The sequence below is a fragment of the Thunnus albacares genome, chromosome 9 (genome assembly GCF_914725855.1).
Source record: "Thunnus albacares chromosome 9, fThuAlb1.1, whole genome shotgun sequence".
NCBI classification, from domain to species: Eukaryota; Metazoa; Chordata; class Actinopteri; order Scombriformes; family Scombridae; genus Thunnus; species Thunnus albacares.
The window spans coordinates 10519266-10540195 of record NC_058114.1 but is presented as its reverse complement, the minus strand read 5'-3'; the positions used below and the strand labels follow the sequence as shown (position 1 = coordinate 10540195).

The following is a 20930-nucleotide window of genomic DNA, read 5'->3' as shown; positions in this document are numbered from 1 at the left end:
GAGGATACTGCTGTCATGTTTGTAAGCCCTCCATTATGAAGTAATTGGGCCACAATTCAGGTTTCTATTTTGATCCAATTCTGTGTTTATCCAAAAGTGAAATGCAGACTAAAGGTTCAAAACAGTGACAAAAAGACCATTCCTGAGACAAAACAAGTAACTATACTCTTTTAAAACCTACTAAACAGATGTATTTTCTTAACTTAAATGTGATATTGTTAGAGCACATATTGTTTATTGTATTGCAAAAAATTAGGAATGTTTGAGGAACATAAAGACTGCAATTATTTATACCTTTTCATGACATTGAGAGGTGAGATTTCTACAGGATATTGGCAATGTGCTGAGTAAATCTCTGGCTTTACCTGCTTCTCTCTTGAAATAGCCAGTACGCTTTTAGAGGACAGAAGCAGGTCAGGTGTCAGGTTTAAATGGTCATGGCCAATAGCCATGGAGTATGCAAATGAGCTTTCCCTGACCTCTTCAGGATAGAGTGGCTGCCAATTACAGAGTACTGCAAGGTGTGGTTCATAGACTGAACAGAGGAGGACATCAGAAAGAAGGTCAAATCTGATAACAGGGAATTGTCTTCCTTTTTTTTTTGATATTTGCCAGTAAATGCTGGCCTTTAACATGATTGATATGAAGTGGTGTTTTAACTAAATGTTGATTGTAGAATTTAATAATAGACTGGTTATCTATGGGATGTCTCTTTTAGTTTTATTGCCTCAAAAGTAAGATACAGTAAATAGTATTGTATAGCAAACCATTTTTAAAGTCTAGCATGCAAACAAGCATGATTGCTGCAATGCAAACAAAGACCCTCATTATTTAATGGAAGATTCCTAAATTATGGTTCAGTCCATCTCTATTAACATGTATAAATGATATATTACTGATTCCCTGAGTCCTCAGATATTTTGGCTAGAGTTCAAATCATATTCTCTGATCAATATTTCATTAAATAATGAAGTAAACAGATGATGAAAAACTAAGAATGTTAAACAAACTTATGCTTGACCAAAGAACATTCAACCCTGCAACCCCTGTCATACAGCTTAAGCCTTTTGATTGAACAAAGTAATGAAAAACAAAACTTGGTCGTCATGGCACCTACCAACTGGCGAACATGTTGACATAATAAAACATTTTCCTACATTGTTGTTTGGATAAATCTGTGTGTTTATCGTCTGACTGAACAAGACCAACAAACGAGACTAACAAAAGAACAACAACAGAAAAACTAACAGAAAGTGAATGAGTATAAACCGCAGATATCATTTTGTATGTTGTGTGTTTGTAGTTTACTGCTAATCAGGCTAACCATTATACTAGCAGCTTGAGGCTAATATGTTGCTGATACAACATTGTAAAAACTGATAATTCACTGTTGGACTAACTATTATGTGTTTTACTCATTGTCTGTTTACTGTTGTGGACTATGTATTTTAACTGTGTTGTACTTCCTATGGGGACTTGATGTTGATGTTGTGCTCTGTAATTTGATAATTAGTCTATTTTTGTGTATCCAGTTTCCTTTTTACTATACTAACTGTTTTTATAACACCTTTGACCCACTTGTCCGTGGTATCTTGTCTTTTTCTGATTTATAATCACTATCATTGAATTTGTTGTCCAATACTGTTTTCACAGTTTCACAATTACCTCCAGTAAAAACTTCAAAGGAAAACTGCTGCCCTCAATCTCATTGGAAAGCATAGCTGTGCACACACATAGTGAGGGCAGAGGAATGACAACAAAACCACATACACACATGCAGATACTCACACGCAGCACCAGCACCACAATGCCTCATGTTTATGTTTCCAACTGGGAAGTAAACATCAGTAGCATGGAAGCCATTTTAGGCCAGATTACAGTAGCGCAGAGGTGCTCTAACTGAGTCTCTTGTGACTACACATACACACACACACTCAAACAAACACAGTGTAAGTGGGTTAGATCCCAATGGATATCCCATTTGGGTTTTATACATTCCCTGATGCTCCTCTCGAAAATTCTCAATTTTACAGCCTTTTCTCTTTTAAGCAAGAAGTTTTACAGCATGTCTACTTCATTATGGATAGTTTAAAGTTGAGGCTGACAACCCATATAATTGGTAACAGAAGGCCATTGGCCACACATAATGTTTACACAGTAGCCCACTGACCGTGTGGCCTGACATAGCTTCTCTCACACAGAATGCTGCCAAAACTAAACACTATACGCCAGATTTTTCTAGTTGATCCTGGATCATTTTCATCACAATTCTCTCACATTGTTTAGTCTCAGTCTTCCTAATTCAACAGGAAATGTCCTTATGTTGAAAAAGAGAGGAAATAGCTGTTTAGTCGAGAGAAAAAAGGGACAGAGACAGAGAGAGATGTCAGCAGAGTTTAGTGTTAACAAGATGGGAAAAAAATGAGAAACAAAAATGAAAATAAGTGAGAATGGATGAGTGAAAACCAGTTAAAGAGAGAAAGACAAGGCAGAAAGGAGAAAGAGATGAATGTGTCTCTGTTGGAGGGAGGGGAGGCTAGGGTAGGGAGGGGGGCTGTCTGGGTGCAAACCAAGGACACTGTGCCTTTCACAAAACCAGATCAGCCATCCAGACTCCACTGCCATTGTGTTCCTCACAGACAGAGGAACACACACCGTTGAGTGCAGTTACCAGATTGGTTTCCCTGCAAAATTTCAGACAGGTAAACAAACAAACAGGCTGATTTAAATAATTCACCAAAAGCCCTTTGCTTTGAATACAGATGAGACAGAGCAGAGAGGAACCAATCAGGTGTAGTTGGGCGTCAAAAGAGGGCCTCGTTAACAAGTGTGTTTGCAGGCGTTTTGCATTATATCGGGCATGCTCAGGGGAATTTCAGCTGAAGTGCTCCAATGTTTACATTCAATAAAAAGGAATGGGATAAGTGCCCTGCAGGAACCTTGCTAACCTAGAAAAGGTTCACACTGCAAAAAATCCCCTTCTATAAAAAAAAGCAGAGCATAGTGTAATCTAGAGAAATTTCTGCCAGTGGGGTAAACAAAAATGACAATGATAAGAGATGATTAGATGACAAATGATATGATTAATTGAACCTAGCATAAAAAACAGGCCACTCCAAAACACTAGCTCACCTTAAAACTAGTTTTAAAAAAAGCCGAATAAGCAACTGTGCTTCAGATATTAAAAATAAGGATTAGTTGAATTGATTCAGCTCAGTTTAGAAGTTAATATTTTCCTTTACACTTGGCGGAGAGCATCACCGGAACACACACGCAGAAACTCACACCACCTACACTCACCTCATGACTACTGTACATTTAATTTGTTTCAAGAATTGTTTATAATCAAGTGCTGTTTTTTATACTATCGCAGCACTCTGTCTTGATTTCATTTAGATTTTTAATCATATATAAGACAAGACTATGAGTCTACAGCCATGCTAGCGGCTTACCATTTCTATCATCTTAGTTTAGTGTGTCAGCCTGTTAAAGGGAACATACAATGCGCATTTCTTGGGTCTATATTTTTATTCTGGGGCTCTATTGGAATATCATTGCATGATTTACAGTTAAAAAAAATGCTTATTTATCTTATACTAGCTCTTTATGCAGCCACTCAGTTCAGCCTGTGTTTGAAACAGGTCGTTTTAGCTCCTGTCTCTTTAAGGTCCCCTTCGCGATGAGGCCACTAAGTTGTGAGTGGTAAGCTTCCAGAGAGAAACAAACGTAGTAGGATTTCACTTCTTTTTCTCTTATTTTTACCTCTTACTCAAAATGTCAGTTTCTCAAATACACCAGTACTTATTTATGCCAAAATCCAATCCAAAATAACGTTCAATCCATTGAAGTTCCATGGGTTGTTCACGTTGTCCACTCCAATCCATGATGGAACAAAGACTATAGAATAGACAGACGTTTGTGGGTATGTGCAAATAATCTGACATCATCACAAGGAGGAAGTAGAGGTAACTTTACAAACAGAGAGTTCAGAACATGCTGAAGCCCTGGCTTTTGACTTGCAGGAGGCATTTTACATAAGTTTACCTCAACTTTTGGAACTTTGACCATGTTAAACATAGACATCCAACATCATAACTATAAAAAATAACAGAAGATTACAAACACATGATATGTCCCCTTTAACAGATGTCTAGGATTTGACTATGACAACCATGTAATCCATTTTTGCTGTGTGAAAGAGACCAGACCACCTCTCAAGAATACATCATTATATTGTGCAGGCACCAGTCTCCAGCAGTTCTTTATTACAGTGCATCCCTCTCATTAATGTCTCCAAGTTTCATCCTCATGGAGCAACATAGGTGAACCACAGATGGTCATTGGGCAAAAAAGACACAAATCCACTGCATATAATTCTCACATCATACCTAGAGCTGCTCTGTAGATGCACTTTACTAGATAGTCGGTTGTATAGCTCAGTTCACAAGATGCTTATTTATTTATGTGGACAATAAATTAGAAAGTACACCCTTATCCTTGGGAAATCACTCAAGGCATTGTCACTGTCATTCCTTTTCTATATAAAGCTATCAAATGTTATGCATGCAACAGCACAATAAACTCTTCAGTGTGACAGATAGCAGCGGGATAGTTAGCGTTGACACTGCAATCATCAAATAAACCTGTCTAAGCAGTTCTAAAGTATGCTAAACTGTGGCATATTTTTGTTCCTCTGCACATCTACCTGTCCTTTCTGAGGTTTTCAGCTTGTTGCTACAGCAGCATGCCTCCCACCGCCCCATTACCCTTACCACCCACTCACACATACATATGCAGTACACACAAACACACACCACCGCATACAGGGCCCTAATGAAATGAATCCTTCTGTATCAGCAGTGCACTGGCCATTTGGAACAATGAACTGCCATGAATAATTCAGCCAGGAGAGGAGCGACAGATAGCAAAGAGAAGAGAGGAGAGGAGGAAAGGTGGAGCCAAGATGAGAGGCGAGCGTGGCCGAAAACACCAGGGAACGGCTGGACGTGTGAGTGGAAGTTTGCCAAGATGTGAGCGGCAGAGGAGGGGAGACACAAGAGAGGAATAATCACGATCAAACTTGCTGAGTCAATAGTGAGAAGAGCTGTGTATGTGTGTGTGTGTGTGTGTGTGTTCTGACAATACAGAGGCCCCTTTGTGCTGCCCTGTGCAGATGCCTGTGCACAAACACACTGGGTGGACTGAGCCGTGCCAGACTCTGCTGCCTCCCTCCATCCACACTGCTCTGTTTCACTTTTTATAGCTATTGGGGCCTTATTTATATTGTGATCAAAAGCTAAAACAACAATTAATCAGTGTAATTTTACTATATTAGCTGTATCTATGCAAATTTTTGGGACAGTATTCATTGTCATTGCATTCAAATGAGTGACATATCCTCAAAATTAGAGTGAAATATCCACAGTAGGCAGCCACCAGGTCTGTAAAAAGTGAAATCATTCATACTTCCCTGTTTTGCATTGCATTGCAGATATTTGGCTTTCATCTATAAACTGACCCACGTTCTACAATGTCAGTGACATCTCGTGAAAGTTCTTACAGATTCCTAGGAATTAGTCTTATAAACAGACAACATCATTGTTGCAAATAACCAGAAACCAGGCACAGCCAATATTGTTCAGTTGCAAAGCTGTGGCACTATCAGACCCCCACTTCTGTTAAGATATTTTTTTATTGCTCTGCTTGTGGGGGTTGTCATCGATGACAATATGTTAAACATGTAGAACATTGATACTTGTTGATATGCACAGGCATAATCACAATAACACAATTCAATACTGGACCCACACTTCCCTTCCAACCTGTGCCATATAGGCAAGCAAAGTGCTGGTAGAAAACAGTTGAATGAAGAAACTTTGCTACTTGTGCCACCAGAAGGCATCCCTATCTGATTTTTTTCATCTGGCTCTTTTTTATTGCCCCATCTCTATGTATTTCTCCATGAATCAGACACAAAACATTCCAAACCCAAACTTTAAGAGAAAGATAGAAACATTTCTGCATGTTATAATGGCAGAATGTTACATCTTCAGAGGCATTTTGTGATCTCACAGATGTTTACCATCTGCCCTGAAGTTTTTCTGGGGTGAAACAAATCCAACATTTCCTTGTAATCTTTCTCTATTAACATACAGTAAATACAAACTGTTCCTCTTTTTTGCTGGATTATAGTAAGTCTTCTGCCCTAGCTTATGGCAGACTGCAACAGTGCACACAGAGTACAGCTTCTAGCAAAGATGAGAAGAGTGGAGTCTGCAGTTTGTATTGATGCTACTGAAAAACCTGGAACAGTTTGTGGAAATATAGGGCTTCAATGTGGGGACATCGCTCAGTCACATAACATAGTTGCCTACATCACTGATAGGGCTTAGATTTCCCATGTTATGGCATGTTTTTCCAACTGCTATCATTTGAGCCAGACAAGCAACATGTTCGGTCTGTATTGTGAAAACGTGCAGCGAACATGCAGTTTATATTGGAAGCTATGCAGTTGCTACATACAGTATGTATGAAGACAGCAGTGACTTACGTAGCAACCTGATGCATGACCTTGGTGGAGGTGTCTTTCAGCGTGTCCTTCAGGTTGTCTTTGAAGTTGCTGAAGAACTTCCCGGCTCCTCCCTTCATCATATCCAACAGTCCTCCGCCATAGCTGGCATCCATATCTGGAGACAAGGGACCTTTAGCCAATCAGAATCCAGAGGGAAACAAAATAGACATGGATTCCAACAGACACAGATTTCACATCAGTGATGAATGTGTGAGTCACTGCATAACAGACGTGGTAAACACGTGTGTAGGTGTGAAAGAATGATGGACAAAGGCACAGAGACAAAACACACAATAAAATGAATACCATCTTTAGCTGTGTATCGCTGTGTGTGTGTGTGTGTGTGTGTGTGTGTGTGTGTGTGTGTGTGTGTGTGTGTACATGCTGAAAGTACGCAAATGTTGGAACACACCCATGTGTCATATCTGAGCCAGCACCCCTCTGGTGATCTGAGATTTCTTTCTCACTCTCCTTCTTATATCCACACATAGAAACCACAGTGGCATCACTTAATATGTAACTTGACAGTGCTGACATTTATCATGACTCAGCAGAAAATCCACAACAAGGATTTTCAGCATTTTCAGCTATAGTCTCCTCTAAGAACCTGAGTTCATCACAAAACCACCCAAAAGAAAGACCAATAATCAATCATTTTGTGCTCTAACCACTCCAAAGCAGCGGTTCTCATAGTGGGGACCTTGTGGATAGAGTCCCACCACCAGACCACAGCTCAATATGTCCCAGCGGTAATATTCAGTTTTGTTATAAACAACTTTTGCCTCAGGTGGGATCTGTGTTTGGGTATTTTCAAATGTATTTCATTAAAAACTCTGTGATGTGAGTTTGCATGTGTGCATGTAGGATATGTTTTTGCCAAACGAGAAAAGAAAAGGAGACACAGAGGGTGTAGTCGTTGCATTAGCCTGGAAAGCTGATAGTAAAAAATGGGGAAGAAATCAAGTGAAAACTTGTTTAAAAAGGAGTTTCTCAAAAACCCCGTTGATCCAGGTGACGGCTTGTCATTATGAGTACATTATGACCTTGTATGGACCATGATCATGCCTAAATATAGTTCTGTTTTGAATTTGTTACTGTCTGAACTGTCAAATTCAGATGGGAAAGAAGCTCTATATTCCATAATCCCCTGGACAATACTGGGAAAAGGTTACTTTGAGCTTGATATTGTGCTGAGGCAGATGGTTCACTATGATGAGATACTACAGTGTCATTAGGTGGTGGTTGGCTGCAATTTGTGTGACATTATTGCCACTAAAAGTGTAACCTTTGTGGGATGAGATGGCTAATTGGCTATTAGAGGCCACTCTTCCATTATTCTGGCTGTTTCTGCTGTGCCTCATTTTGTGTAGTCCTTAAGGTTACTCCAAGATTAGTTGTTCTTCATATGTGCGAGTGTTTTTCTGTGTCCAAACCAAGCGTATCTCTTTCTCTTTGATGAAAAAAAAAATACTATAATTAATATAATTTTAACATCATTTTATTCACTAGAAATTGATGCAATTGGAGACTGTATGATACCTTTCAAACAATAATATCTAATCTCACCCTTGGTATCATCTCTCATTCAGTGCAGACAGAAAGAGTAACTATTCTTTTCATTTCCTAGATAATATTTGGGGTGCTATGGAGGGAAATGCTCTAGACTGACTTTTAACAGCAGACTGTGCCAATTACACACAGAAACATTTCAAACACTCAAACACTGTCTCTGAGAAAATCAGTGTGGAGAGAGAGAGATGTTGGATTACAGCAATGTCTGCATTAAAAAGAAGTATAATACAGTACCTCAAAACAAATATGTAACCAGATATCCAGACATAACCTTGTCTCAGATTGGGCTTGAGACTTCAAAGTTTTAACAGAAAGCTTGCATTTTAAACTTGGGACTTGGAGTTTGAAAGAAATGTGACAACAAGGCAAGGACGGTCTAATGACAGACACTAGTGAGCTATTGCATGGCAATTGTACGATCCAATGTTTTTGGAGCTTGACCCACACTATAGGCTAAAAGTCGAGATATATCAGCCTCTGCAACTTCATTTTGACCTTTTTTTAAACAAAGTCTGTCTCTTATGAGTCCTCCGACTTAATAAAATGGAGTGCCCCTTTATCTGATTCTTACATATTAACAGGTATTAATTTAAGAGAATAAAATAAAAACAAAAATAGCTTTATTGTCATCTTATTAATGATGCATTTTTGGTTTATCCATTTACATCTGAGAGGGCTTCAGTGGACTGAGGTTTATTCAACTGAAACAAAACACTAAAACTGGAGTTGTAGGGTTTTTATATGACAACACAAGTAGGAAACACAATGTCTTTTAAATGTATTGTTAATAGTTCTGTGTTGAATGAAGAAAAAAGTTCTTGGAAAAATATCAGAAATCCTCCTTTATGTGTCATCCGACTGGAGGGATGTGTCGAGGGCTTGTTTGATTGACAGTAGCTGGCAGACAAAGTAAGTAAACTGCTGATGCTATAAGTCATTCATAGACAGTGTGTAGCTAATAGGGATTTTGAAGTGCAAAGACCAAACCAACATCTAACGGGTCCGAAGTTACATTTGCAGGTGTGTTTATATTCTGTTTAATATGCTGCAGCTCAGCAGTAAATTAGCTACCTAGCCTGCTAACTGATGTTAGCAATACACTTTTCCCAGGCAAATGTTTGTTTTGTGGCTAGTTCAGGTGCAGGACAAGATGTGTGTTCATATTTGTAAGTTAGATAAGAAGGAGACTTTAGAAGGAAACCTAATGTGGGCTGTTGTCTGTGGTCTGTGGCTCTTCTATTGTGTAGCAGGATGCTATCAGGCTCGGTGTGACCATGTACTCTGACTATGAGCAAATGACACATTACTGCTTTATATAAGATTTGATTCCATTATTTCACTGAATTAATGAAAAACTAGGGGGCACAATCATCAAATCAAAGAATTTCCCTTGGTTTCTGATTTTATTTACAGAGCAGGTATGCTGTATTACAGACAAAAAATCCAGTTTAATCTCAGTTGGACTTTAAATGACAAAAATAAAGCCTACTACTGCATCACTGACATTATCACATCTGTCTCTTTAAACCTTGTGACCTTTAACTGTCAGCTGGCCTCCTTTTTTACAACCTGTGAAACTGTACTGCACACATACTGTCCTCAACCCTTTGAGGTGAGCTTTTTATGTGTACTTAGGGCATTTCATCTCTATTTAAATGTACAGCAGAGACTGTACAAGAAACAAAGACAGCGTTACAGAGAGCATTACATGAGACTGAACTCCCTAATAAAAACCATGCCTAATATACAGATGTTTACCTCACTGCTGGCTGGCTTGATCTGAACCTTTAATCCGTTTAATTTGTCGACTATATCCTGGCCTAATTCCAAGCAATTGCAATTTAGCACTTGACATGGTAGTCTATAATTGGGAACACAAACTGAAATGTTCCCCTTGCCTTCTTCAGATAACACCCTACTTTCACCAGTAAGTTTTAGTCCATTTTTAAACTCCTTACTATGCATATTTCCCAGCCAGTGAGCATGACATTTTGTATTAGGTAAACCCTGATCCAGCTCTTCCTTGAAAATCAAGAGCTAAGTGAGTTAAACTTGGATCTGCCAATCATGTTTGCTACCTGTACAGGTAGAGAGGCTGCTGCGATGATGAAGGAACAACTCGTTTCAAAGAAATCTCACTACAGAGAAAGCTGTTCTACGAAAAACAGGACCAGACCAAGAGCTCCCCCCTCCTTCTCCCTCACTCCCTCCCTCCCTCCTCAACCGTCTCCTATCGCTTTCACAAAGTCAACCAATTGAAACAGCGAGGGAGCGAGAGAGAGAGAAAGAGAGAGAGAGACGGCTGAGGGAAGGGAGAAGAAAAGAGAAAGACAGTTCTAGTTATGTCCAGAGGGATCAGTGGGCTGTCTGAATATGTCTCCTTCCTCCTACTGCCACAAACCTTTCTCCCATAATATCCAGCTTGGTATGAATGACACACATGGACACATACACACAAAAATAACTCTTGACAGACAAATACACTGCACTGCACTCAGTCTCACTGCTATTACACTGTGTCGGGCCTTGATGTGTCCTGGACCTGGATGTCTGCAGTGTAGACCCAGGCTCTAATCTGCTTAATAATAGATGCTGCTGATGAGACAAGGAGTGTATGATTAATCGTCTACTATACAGCTTAACCAGAGGAGTATTCCACGGCTTTGAATAGCAAACAAGCGGCTAGGGGCATAACACATTGGCAAGAGCTGTGACATACAGTACATTCAAGCTGACAGTAAAATATTCAAACACAATATGAAAAGAAATTCTATTTTTTATGATATTTTCATAATACGTCTGTACTTTAAAATTATTTTACTTCGTTTTTTTAAATGCTTGGCCTAGTCTTAATCTATGCCTTAGAAATGTAAGAGAGTCACTCGTTGGACCTGGATCTTAAAGGGTAGGTTCACAATTTTTCAAGTCTGTCTTAAAACAATAATCAGGTGCCCATATGAACATTAAAAGAGGTTTTTCTCCCTGTAATCATTCAGGCCATTAGAAGACCCCCTCTAAATGTGCTTACAATGTAAGTGAATAATTTTTTTTGTGTTGTTGTTTGTTGTGTCTCGACGAACAGTGTTTTCCTACTCTGCTACAATGAAAGGATTGTAACAAAAAGAGGGAATTAAAGGACCAGTGTGTAGAATTTAGTGGCATCTAGCAGTGAGGTTGCAGATTGCAATCGACTGAATACCCCTTTCCCTGCCCCTCCCCTTCCAGGCGTGTAAGAGAACCTACAGTGGCCGTGAAACTCACGGAAAACACTAAAGGCCCTCTCTGGAGCCAGTGTTTGGTAGATATAAAGGCTCATTCTAAGATAATGAAAACACAACGATTCTTAATTTCATGGGAATATACACTAATTAAATCATACTTAATGGCCAGCATGAACAGGTAGAATGATTACAGCAAGACAAAATGTTCAATGTTCATTTGGGCACCTGACTGTTGTTTTAGGACAGACTTGAAAAATTGTGAACCTGTCCTTTAAGACAAGGCTGCTATTGGGGTTACAAGGATGATACATGCAGGATGATACAGATGTAACACTGCAGTCAGGTTGAGTTAATCCCTGTATAACAAGCTGAATCCATCACATAGACCTTTTCACAGCAGATATTTTGACTTGTCATAGTGGGAAAAAACACAGGTGTTACTAATAACATTAACAATTGTCTCAGTAAGCCATGACAGTATGACAGTGATCCAGTGAGCAGTGGGGATTTTATAATTCACACCTGTGCTTTTCCTTCACGTCAAAATGCCTTCTGTGAAAAAGGCCTCTTGAGAGTCAGGTTGTTTTTGGTGTTATCAATCAAAATATGAGCAAAGCCACTAAGAGGACAAACACCTGATCTTCGAAAACATATGTAAAATAACATTTCTCAAGACTGTGGAGAAATGAGCAGTGCTGGTGAGTCTAACAGCCTCTGATCTGCTAATGCAATATTATGTGACTACATCACTACTTTTCTTATCAGTGCAATACACCATATCTAATTAAATGATTCTTATCGGTTATTTTTAGGCTTAATCTTTCAAGTGCTGTGTGTTACAGTACAGTAATAACAGGCGATGAATCATGAGTGTTGCTTGTCTTTTGACAGTTCAATTGTAGCTATATAATAACTGTATTTGCTAGTTAACACCAGATGGCATTTAGGAAGATGATATATAGTCTGGACTAGTGCTTAGCTTTTTGTGTGATAACCTCTTACAATCAAGCAGTCTGCTTGCAACCCTCTCTTACAGGTTCAATTATGTCTAAGAGTTGTGAGCCTTTTAAGTAAAAAGTGTTTTTTCCTTCCTGTAAACTGCTCAGATTGTTTTATTTGAATTGAACTTAAGTTAAACTTACCAGTCTTTCACAAGAAATTAGTAACTATTAAAGAAAAATAAGAAAACAAAATCAAAATTTGAGTAGCAATATGATTTTTTTTCTTCTTTATCGTATCATTAATCAACTCATGACCCCTCCGATTTATCTTGGGTCCCCTTGGTGGGGTCCCAACCTGTAGGTTGAGAACCGCTGGTCTAGACAGAGTTAAACCTAGCTTGTTCGGAGACAAATATAACATTGAAAATATAAAACAGCTGACATTAGGCTACTTATGCAAACTATAAGGTCATATATTAAACATAATGAGGTTAAAAAGTAATTTAGCTGTGTGTACATGTAATTCTTAATGTTTATTGTTTAAATTAATCTACGTTGTGTCCATCTGCTTTTCCCTGTGTTGTTTCCCATCCTGTATCAATTACACTGCGTATGAACTGAGCCTTCATTTCTTGAATTTCTCTCCACCTGCATATCAGGCACTCTATCTGTCTCAATTTTATGTTGTATCTCTATCTCTGCATGTCTGTGTGAATCCTGCTCGCTTGCCTAGCTGGTCTATGTGCCTCCCTGTCTGTGGCCAGATGGATGTGGGGGTGTGCAGACTGATGAGCCAGCTACAGTGACAAACCCTGCTAATGCAGACACCAGAGGAGGCTCTGATACAGGCTCTATCAGGTAATACAGCAGCAGAGAGTCCAGCCACACACAGAAAGAGGGAGTAGGGCATCAACACAGCACACTGAGCTCTTGGCATTGCCAGAAAGATCAATGGTTTGTTTGAATGTGTCTCCCTCCTTCTAGAGTGCCAACCTCTACCCCGCAATATCCGGCTTTGTGAGAATGGGACAGATGGACACACACAGAGACAGAGGCAAGCACACACGTACATCAAAAAGACCCTTCGTAAGGCCTGGCTAGCCAGACAGACATCTGACACTGGAGTCCCCCCCTTCTACCCCCACTCCCATCCCCAACCCCAATCCCCTTTCCTCATTGACCCTCCCACCCTCCTCATCCAGCTTCTTTTGTTTCACACAAAACCTGGAGGCCGGCCGACTCCACAGAGCACTGCAGTGAGGTGCACACAGGGCAGAACTAGGCTCCATACGTAATCTTCACATATATGGGCATTAGTATACATTATTACTCATATTCACACTGTATTGTAATGTATTGTAATTATTTATATGATTCATGGTTTTATAACTGCAGTGTTTCACTCTGATATTTTGAGACATATTTTGTGTTATTTGAGAAAGAGAACTTTCATCTCATTGAGGTTTTTTCCTGGTTAAATAAAGTCCACACTAACTAAATATGTAAAAATGTCTTTTTTTCATTACCTAGTCCTGTGAGGAACGACATCTCATTCTGCCATATGTGTTGGAATAACAGTTAAATAAACTTGAACTGTTCTTTCACCGATGTCAGTTTCAATTCAGTCAGAATAAAGGCAGGATACAGCGATTGTAGCAACAGTAAATCACACATAGTATAATTGCTATTATCAGTTGTAATACTAGCAGTAGTAGTATTAGCTGTTGGAATTGCAGTAGTGGCAGCAGTGATGGTACGTCATAAAACATAATTTTGCTCTTATACAAAGGAAAGTGTCAATCCAAATGTGGATAAACGTGTTAAAGAAAATGATTTATTATGACTGGATTCAACACAACATGTAGTAGATTATCCATCAGCCTAATGATAAACAGATGGAATACAGCATGTGCCTTTATCCTCAATTACATAAGTTGTATATTAGACTTATGACATGTTTTTTGGTTTTCCTTGGATACCTAACCCATCATTTATGGCCAATTGAATAAATTTGCTAAACTGAGAGTATCCTGTGCATCTGCTGTTTTATAATGTATCCTATTAACTCTTTGTGATATATCATTTCACAATTAAAGCCCATATTTTACAGTAAACAGGCTATGAAATTTTTAGATATGGTATATATCACTCAAAAATGGCCTTTTCCCACTGGAATATACAATAGTGTGTTAATATACATGTGCATTTATCTAAAATATTGTGGGAATTCATATATATCTCAACTGAATGTCTATGAATACTTTTTGATACTTTACACATCTAAAACATACCTCTAAGTCTAGTCTTAACTGTATGCAATAATATTAATTACCTTATAGGAATGTGCACAGGACTCAATTGCACGTAATATTAGAATAACAGGAATAATATTATACAATACGATATTTTACACAACTCCTATGGTACTAGAACGTGTCCATATTTTTTCTACATGCTATAGCCCAGTGTAACAATTTAGGTGGGGTCTGGAAACCACTGGGAGCTCTGGAGGGGATTCCAGGGGGTGCATAGCATGATTGTATACTTTCACTATTGTTAGCCATTGTGTTGTCCACTGATGCCTCTCCAGCAACACTATTAACAGTTATAGGTAGCGTTAATGTGTAGGCATCTAACTAAAGCACACTCCAAGTCTGCGTACAATCGCCATTAAAGTTGCCGGAGGCGGTGGGGGACTCTTACCTGAGCTGTCCATGGTGCTGCAGTCTTCCTCTTTCAGCGGGCCTGCCTTCGGTCCAAGGGTGGCCGCTATGGAGCCTCCGAGTGCGCTGCTGCTGCTGCTGCTCCCTCTGCCGACACTGAAGCTATCTCCGCCGCTATCGACCAACTGCAAAGATTCATAGCCATCGTAACTGGTCTTTTTCTTGTAGGCCCCCAGCAAGCTCATAACCGAAGGACACAAAAGAGAAATTAAAGACAAAAGAAGCCCCAAAGACGTGGAAGGCTACGCCGCGCCGTCGCCGCCGCCGCCACCTGCGCTGCTACAACTGCTGCTGGGTGCACCACATGTCCGAGGAGGAGAGGACGACCGCTCTCCTCTGTTTTCTGTGGAAAGAGATATTCTGCCGGGTGGCCTGCTCTCTCTCTCTCTCTCTCTCTCTCTCTCTCTCTCTCTCTCTCTCTCTCTCTCTCTCTCTCTCTCTCGCCTCCTCCTCCTCTTTTTTTCTCAGCACCGCATTTTACTACGACACTACTGCTGCTGCTGCTGCTGCTTCTGGTGGTGCTATCGCTGTAGTCCCCGACTGAGTAAAAGGGAAATCCACCCCAACAGTCAGTCCTACTATGTTACTGCTGCATAACTCTTATTAGTGGCTGTGAATACGAGTAGGTATGTATAACCTCCACAAAACTACATGTAAACATGACAAAAAATAAACTCTTCTAGAAATAAACTGTATACTCATTATTGTGCACAACAGGCATTTGAATATATAGGAATATTAAAGAGATGCCGAAGTAAACTAACACAAATCTATCTATTATTATGATAATATCATTGAAATATGAATATAGTTATCTTTGGTTGGGTATATATCCTCATCAGTGTTGTCATTAACAAATTGGAGTCCAATTCTGGATCAGTCTGAAAGTTCCTAATCTGGGTGGATTTCCTCTTTAAAGGCTCTTAACAAAATGTCTACTGGCTTCTGGTCAGTTTTGACCATCCTGTGTGGGGGTGGTAGATAGCAAATGTTCCATATTACATTTTATTAATTGTTTCCAGAAAATATAACCTACATCGATGAAAACATTTGAAGATTAAAGTAGACTAGGGCTGCAACTATAAAGGTTATTTTCGTAACTGATCATTTTGTCTATCGTTTTGTTCTAATAAAATAATCTTTTTGTCCATAAAATGTCAGATAATTGTGAAGAATGGCTATCACAGTGTTCCCGGAGTTCAAGTTCACATCATCAAACAGCTTATTCTGCCCGACAAACAGTTCAAAACCCAGAGATATTTAATTAGCAGTAGTATAAATCAGAGGAGAGCAGAACTCACATTTAAAAAGGTGGGACCAACACATTTTTGGCTTTAATAGTGACTCAAATTATTAGTTAATCATCAAAATAGTTGTCAATTTTCCATCACTCAACATTAGAGCTGCAATGTTTAGTCAATTAATTGATCATCAGAAAATCAATCAGCAACTATTTTGATGATTGTTTTGAGTCCATCTTTAAGGAAAGAAAAAAATGCTAAAATTCTCTGCTTCCAGCTTCTTCAATGTGAATATTTTCTGATTTCTTTAGTCTTCTATGATATTAAACTGAATATCTTTGGGTTGTGGACTGTTGGTCGGGACAAAACAAGACATTTCAGGTTGCATCGTGGACTTTGGGAAACAGTGATTGATATTTTTCACCATTTTCTGACATTTTACAGACCAAACGACCTGTTAGTTTCAGCCCTAATCCAACATAAATAGTTTCAAAAGTAGTCCAAAGTTATTGCTGTCTTTTGCAAGATGGACGCATGATGGATGTAATGGAGGGTGTTTTTTTGTTGTAACAATGACTGTAATAATGTAATATATGATATATAATAATGTGTGTGGTCAGAAGTTTACGAAATGCAGTGTCATCTTTTTAAATAATAAAAGTCATCAGGGGCGAGGTGCAGAGAACTACAAGCAACTCTTGAGTTCATTTAAAAAGTTTGTCCTGCTATGACCTGCTTTCCTGATTATAAACAAGGAGCAAATTATGTGTGTGGGCCCAAAATAGAGCAAATTTCTTATTGAGTTCTGCATTAAACTGAAAAAAGACTCCTGGCCCGGTCATAATAGAAGATTGAAATAAGAGGGGTCTTGTAGTCAGCAATGCAAGAAAACAGCACCGTGCCTTGTCAGAAAAAGGAAAATCACCGTGACTCACTCGGTCTCTACTCCACTCCTAGCAGCACTGAATGCTAATTGACTCTTTGTAACACAATTAAAGTTCAACAAAAACCTTTTATGTGTAATTTTATTGTCAATTTTTGTGTTATGACCCTGTCCGTGCTGGGCAAAACACTGACCACTGATGGCATGCTTCCTTCCTTGGCCTTGTCCTCTGGCAGCGGAAACCCTGCGTGGTTCTGAAAAGAGGACATGAGCCTGGGAAACTCTTTTAGGAGAGCAGACGGGAGCTCAAAGCACAGCGGGAACGGAATGTCCAAAAGGGAGGAACGATACCCCCGCCATAACCGGACGCAAAGTGCTGCCGCCCAATTGTTGCAATGGTACTTCCTGTCTAGTTCCTAACAGTGCCTACCAGCATTTACCCCTTGATGCCCTTCTGAGTGTGAATGTTTAGGATACAGCAAGGAAGAGCAATGCCAGCATCATCATCTCAAAATGAATAGAGATGAAATGATTTGTCAATTAATCAATTAGTTGATCAACAGAAAATTAACAATTTTGTCAATTAATTGTTTTTTCAAGCAAATACACCAAAATTTTCACCAGTTCCAGCTTCTCAAATGTGAGACTTTCAATGCTTTTCTTTGTAACACTGTGCATGATGGTAAACTGAATATATTTGGATTTTACATTGTTGGTTGGACAAAAAAAGCAATTTAATTATGTCACTTTGGTGCTCTGGGAAATTATAATGGTCATTTTTTACTACTTCCTTTTATGGACAAAAGGATTAATCTAATGATCAAGAAAATAACACATAACATGGCATTTATTTTCTTTGTGTTTTCATAAATCATGTTGTATTTAACTTTAGAAACATTGCATTTATAAACAGTAGAGCTACAAATAATGATTATTTTCATTATTGATCAATCTGCTGATTAATCATTTAATCTATGAATTGTTTAAAAAAGCTAGTGAAAAAACTGCCTTCAAAATTTCTCAGAGGCCACAACGATGTCTTCAATTTGCTTTTTTTGTCTGACTAAGAGCCTAAAATGTTAAAATATTCAATTTATTGTCAAATATGAAAAGGAAAGACAGCAAATTGTCACATATGAGAAGTAGGAACCAGCAAATGTTTGGAATTTTGCTTGAAAAATGACTGAAATGATTAATGGATCATCAAAATAGTTGCTGATTAATTTTCTGTCCATCAACTAATCGATTAATCATTGTAGCTCTACTAAATATTTGACTTTGCATCTGCAAAAAAAGTTTATAGGAAATATCTTGGTCTCTTTGACCTCTGTCTGTTTCCTATGAACAACATTTATAGGCGTAGTATTATGGATCCTGGTTTTACCCACATTGATGCAACCATTGAATAAATATGGGCTCAAAAACATTAATGCCCACAATAAAGCTAGAGCAGCACTTTCCTTAGAGACCTGTACTGATAGCATGGTCACTGTAAGAGAGAGAAAGTTTTTATTTGATTGTAATGCTCATCTCTCTGTAAAGCACTTTGACCCACATTAGTTGTCTTTAAATGTGCTCTATAAATAAACTGACTTTTGTCTTTTAAGAATTCCTAAAAAGCCTTTAAATTCAAGGCTCAGTTCCATATTCACTGTTTTATGATATCGCTGTAACATGATACTAACTGTGGCCTCTTATCTTAAAAGAAGCCATATCCCTTATTTCATTGGTCTTTACCATCGTTCTCAAGAACAGATAGAGGATTAATGATTATCCCTATGCCGGCTAATGCAGAATCCAGGAATCTGCTGGATCAGCTATAGGACTCACTTGAGGGTGGACTTGAATCTGTGGCAGTAAATCTGCGTGTTTGACATCCTGTAATCCCATGATTCTTGTTCTCTGTAGTAAAAATGGAAACAGTACAGATACACCTGTTCCTTTAACCATAAAACATATTAAACCCCTGGTGCACCTGCTCTTTCAATGCACCATGATTTACAAATGGCATAATAACACATCCCTTACTCTAGAGCAAAAGGTGAGTCAGTCGCAGAACAGGAAACCACATCAAGCTGTGTTAAACTGCTCACGTGACAAGCGTGACGCCGGTGGTGATGTAACGGCGCGCTATTGGACAGAGAGGAGCTGTCCTCTCTCAACATACAGCCAGCCATGAATGATGATGAATATGCTGATTTTGATCATACCTGCGATGTAGATACAAAAAAAATTCAAATATCGTGATAGTGGGACAATATTTTATCTCTAACACCTGGCTTCTTAAAATTTGGCCCATAAACATGATTTAATGGAGTCAAATCATGAGACGCCTTTAACGGGTGTCCTGAAATGACGAAATCATCAGCTAACACAGAAAAATCCATCTGAAGTGACAGCCTTCATAGGCTACTGTTCATTCAATCCAGTCCAGCGGATGTAACTTAGGCTGTCATAAGGATAAAGCAACAGCAGCACTGGTTCTCATAGCTACAGAAAAGATAAGATGTCTCATTACACATATGTCCAAAAAAATAAAAAAAATCAACACCCAAAAATAACCCAAATGATGTCATTCATGATGCTGGGGTGCGCATCTCTCCAAATAGAGGCCCAGAGCACAGAGACAGGTTTGTGATTTAATATTAATTTGACTCTTAAGTGAGGACAAACGGAAGGTTTCCCCCTCGAACAGGTGCATGTTGATGATAACATCTCTGTCCACCGAGCAGAGAGATGCACTACGGGGGGGAAGTGATTTCAGAGGTAACATGATATTATGTAACATCCACAAACATCCACACACATCATGATGCTCTGCCTGCTTTTCACATACAAGAGAGACGCTCAGCCAATTAACAAGTCTTAGCATATGAATCACATCAAATGAGCAGAAGTACACAATCCAGTATGACTTTACCTTTCAGTGCGCTTTCTACCATTCTCCCGGGAGCGCCGTCTTGTGCCGTGGTGGAGATGCGCTTTGAAACCCGGCTCCGCTCTCGGACACCGACCTTTGATTTGTCATTCGCTGCCAGTCAAAGGTCAAAGCGTCAAACGTCCTGTGACACTCAACTATCCTATAGGAATCACCCGGTAACTCCCAGATAACCTGTCAGTAAAATTACAGAGGTAGCTCTAGGCTACGGCATCATCATATAATCACATTTTTGGCATATGAGCGACAAACAAGTTCCCGCGATAGCGCTTAGTAGATCTGTAGAAGATGTGGCTGAGTGAAAGCGGGCCAGCAGGAGGTACTGTGGATGTTCATGGATCTGTACAGTGGAAACTGCGCCACTCAGCGCATTCTGCATGCTCTGTCACTGTGGCTGAACCAGCCTGGTAAAACCTGGGGTGGACTTTTGAAACGGACTGAATGTAATCTTCTCATGTAGAAAAATGTGCTGAAGAAAAGCTTTTAATCATATTAGAAACATGCAGTAATCTAGAAGTAACTATACAAGTGACATTAGGAACACGAATAATGTAATAATTATTGTGGAGATTAAAGATATTAAATATCTGGTCAAAAAATCACGGCTGAACACGTCTCTAGAGGTCCACACATGATAAAAAGGCGATTAAAAACCCTGAAATGCAACACCACTCGTGCTGCGTTTTACTGGTGTAATAATAGCCTACTTTCTTTATTGTGCAACTGGAAATAGTGTTCCTCATCTATAAATCTGTATCATGGTTCGTGTATGCACAAACTACAGCGCTGCATCTTCTCTCCGAGGTAAACACAGCAGATGAGACTGTGTAATCCGTGACA

General features: G+C 39.1%; 1 protein-coding gene across 4 annotated transcripts in view; it reads right to left on the bottom strand.

Moving 5' to 3' along the window:
• dnajc6 (DnaJ (Hsp40) homolog, subfamily C, member 6) overlaps positions 1-20357 on the bottom strand; it is a 43523-nt gene extending 23166 nt beyond the window's left edge. For 2 of the 4 annotated variants that reach the window (XM_044361819.1, XM_044361821.1), the window contains exons 1-2: positions 15009-15379; positions 6551-6701 (exon numbers count right to left, since the gene is read on the bottom strand). In XM_044361819.1, coding sequence (XP_044217754.1) covers positions 6551-6701; positions 15009-15213 — 356 coding nt within the window. In that variant the 5' untranslated portion in view covers positions 15214-15379. Of the gene's footprint in view, positions 1-6550; positions 6702-15008; positions 15380-20072 lie in introns of those variants that run through there. The other 2 variants (XM_044361822.1, XM_044361820.1) reach the window with 2 other exon arrangements.
• Positions 20358-20930: the final 573 nt, after the last annotated feature.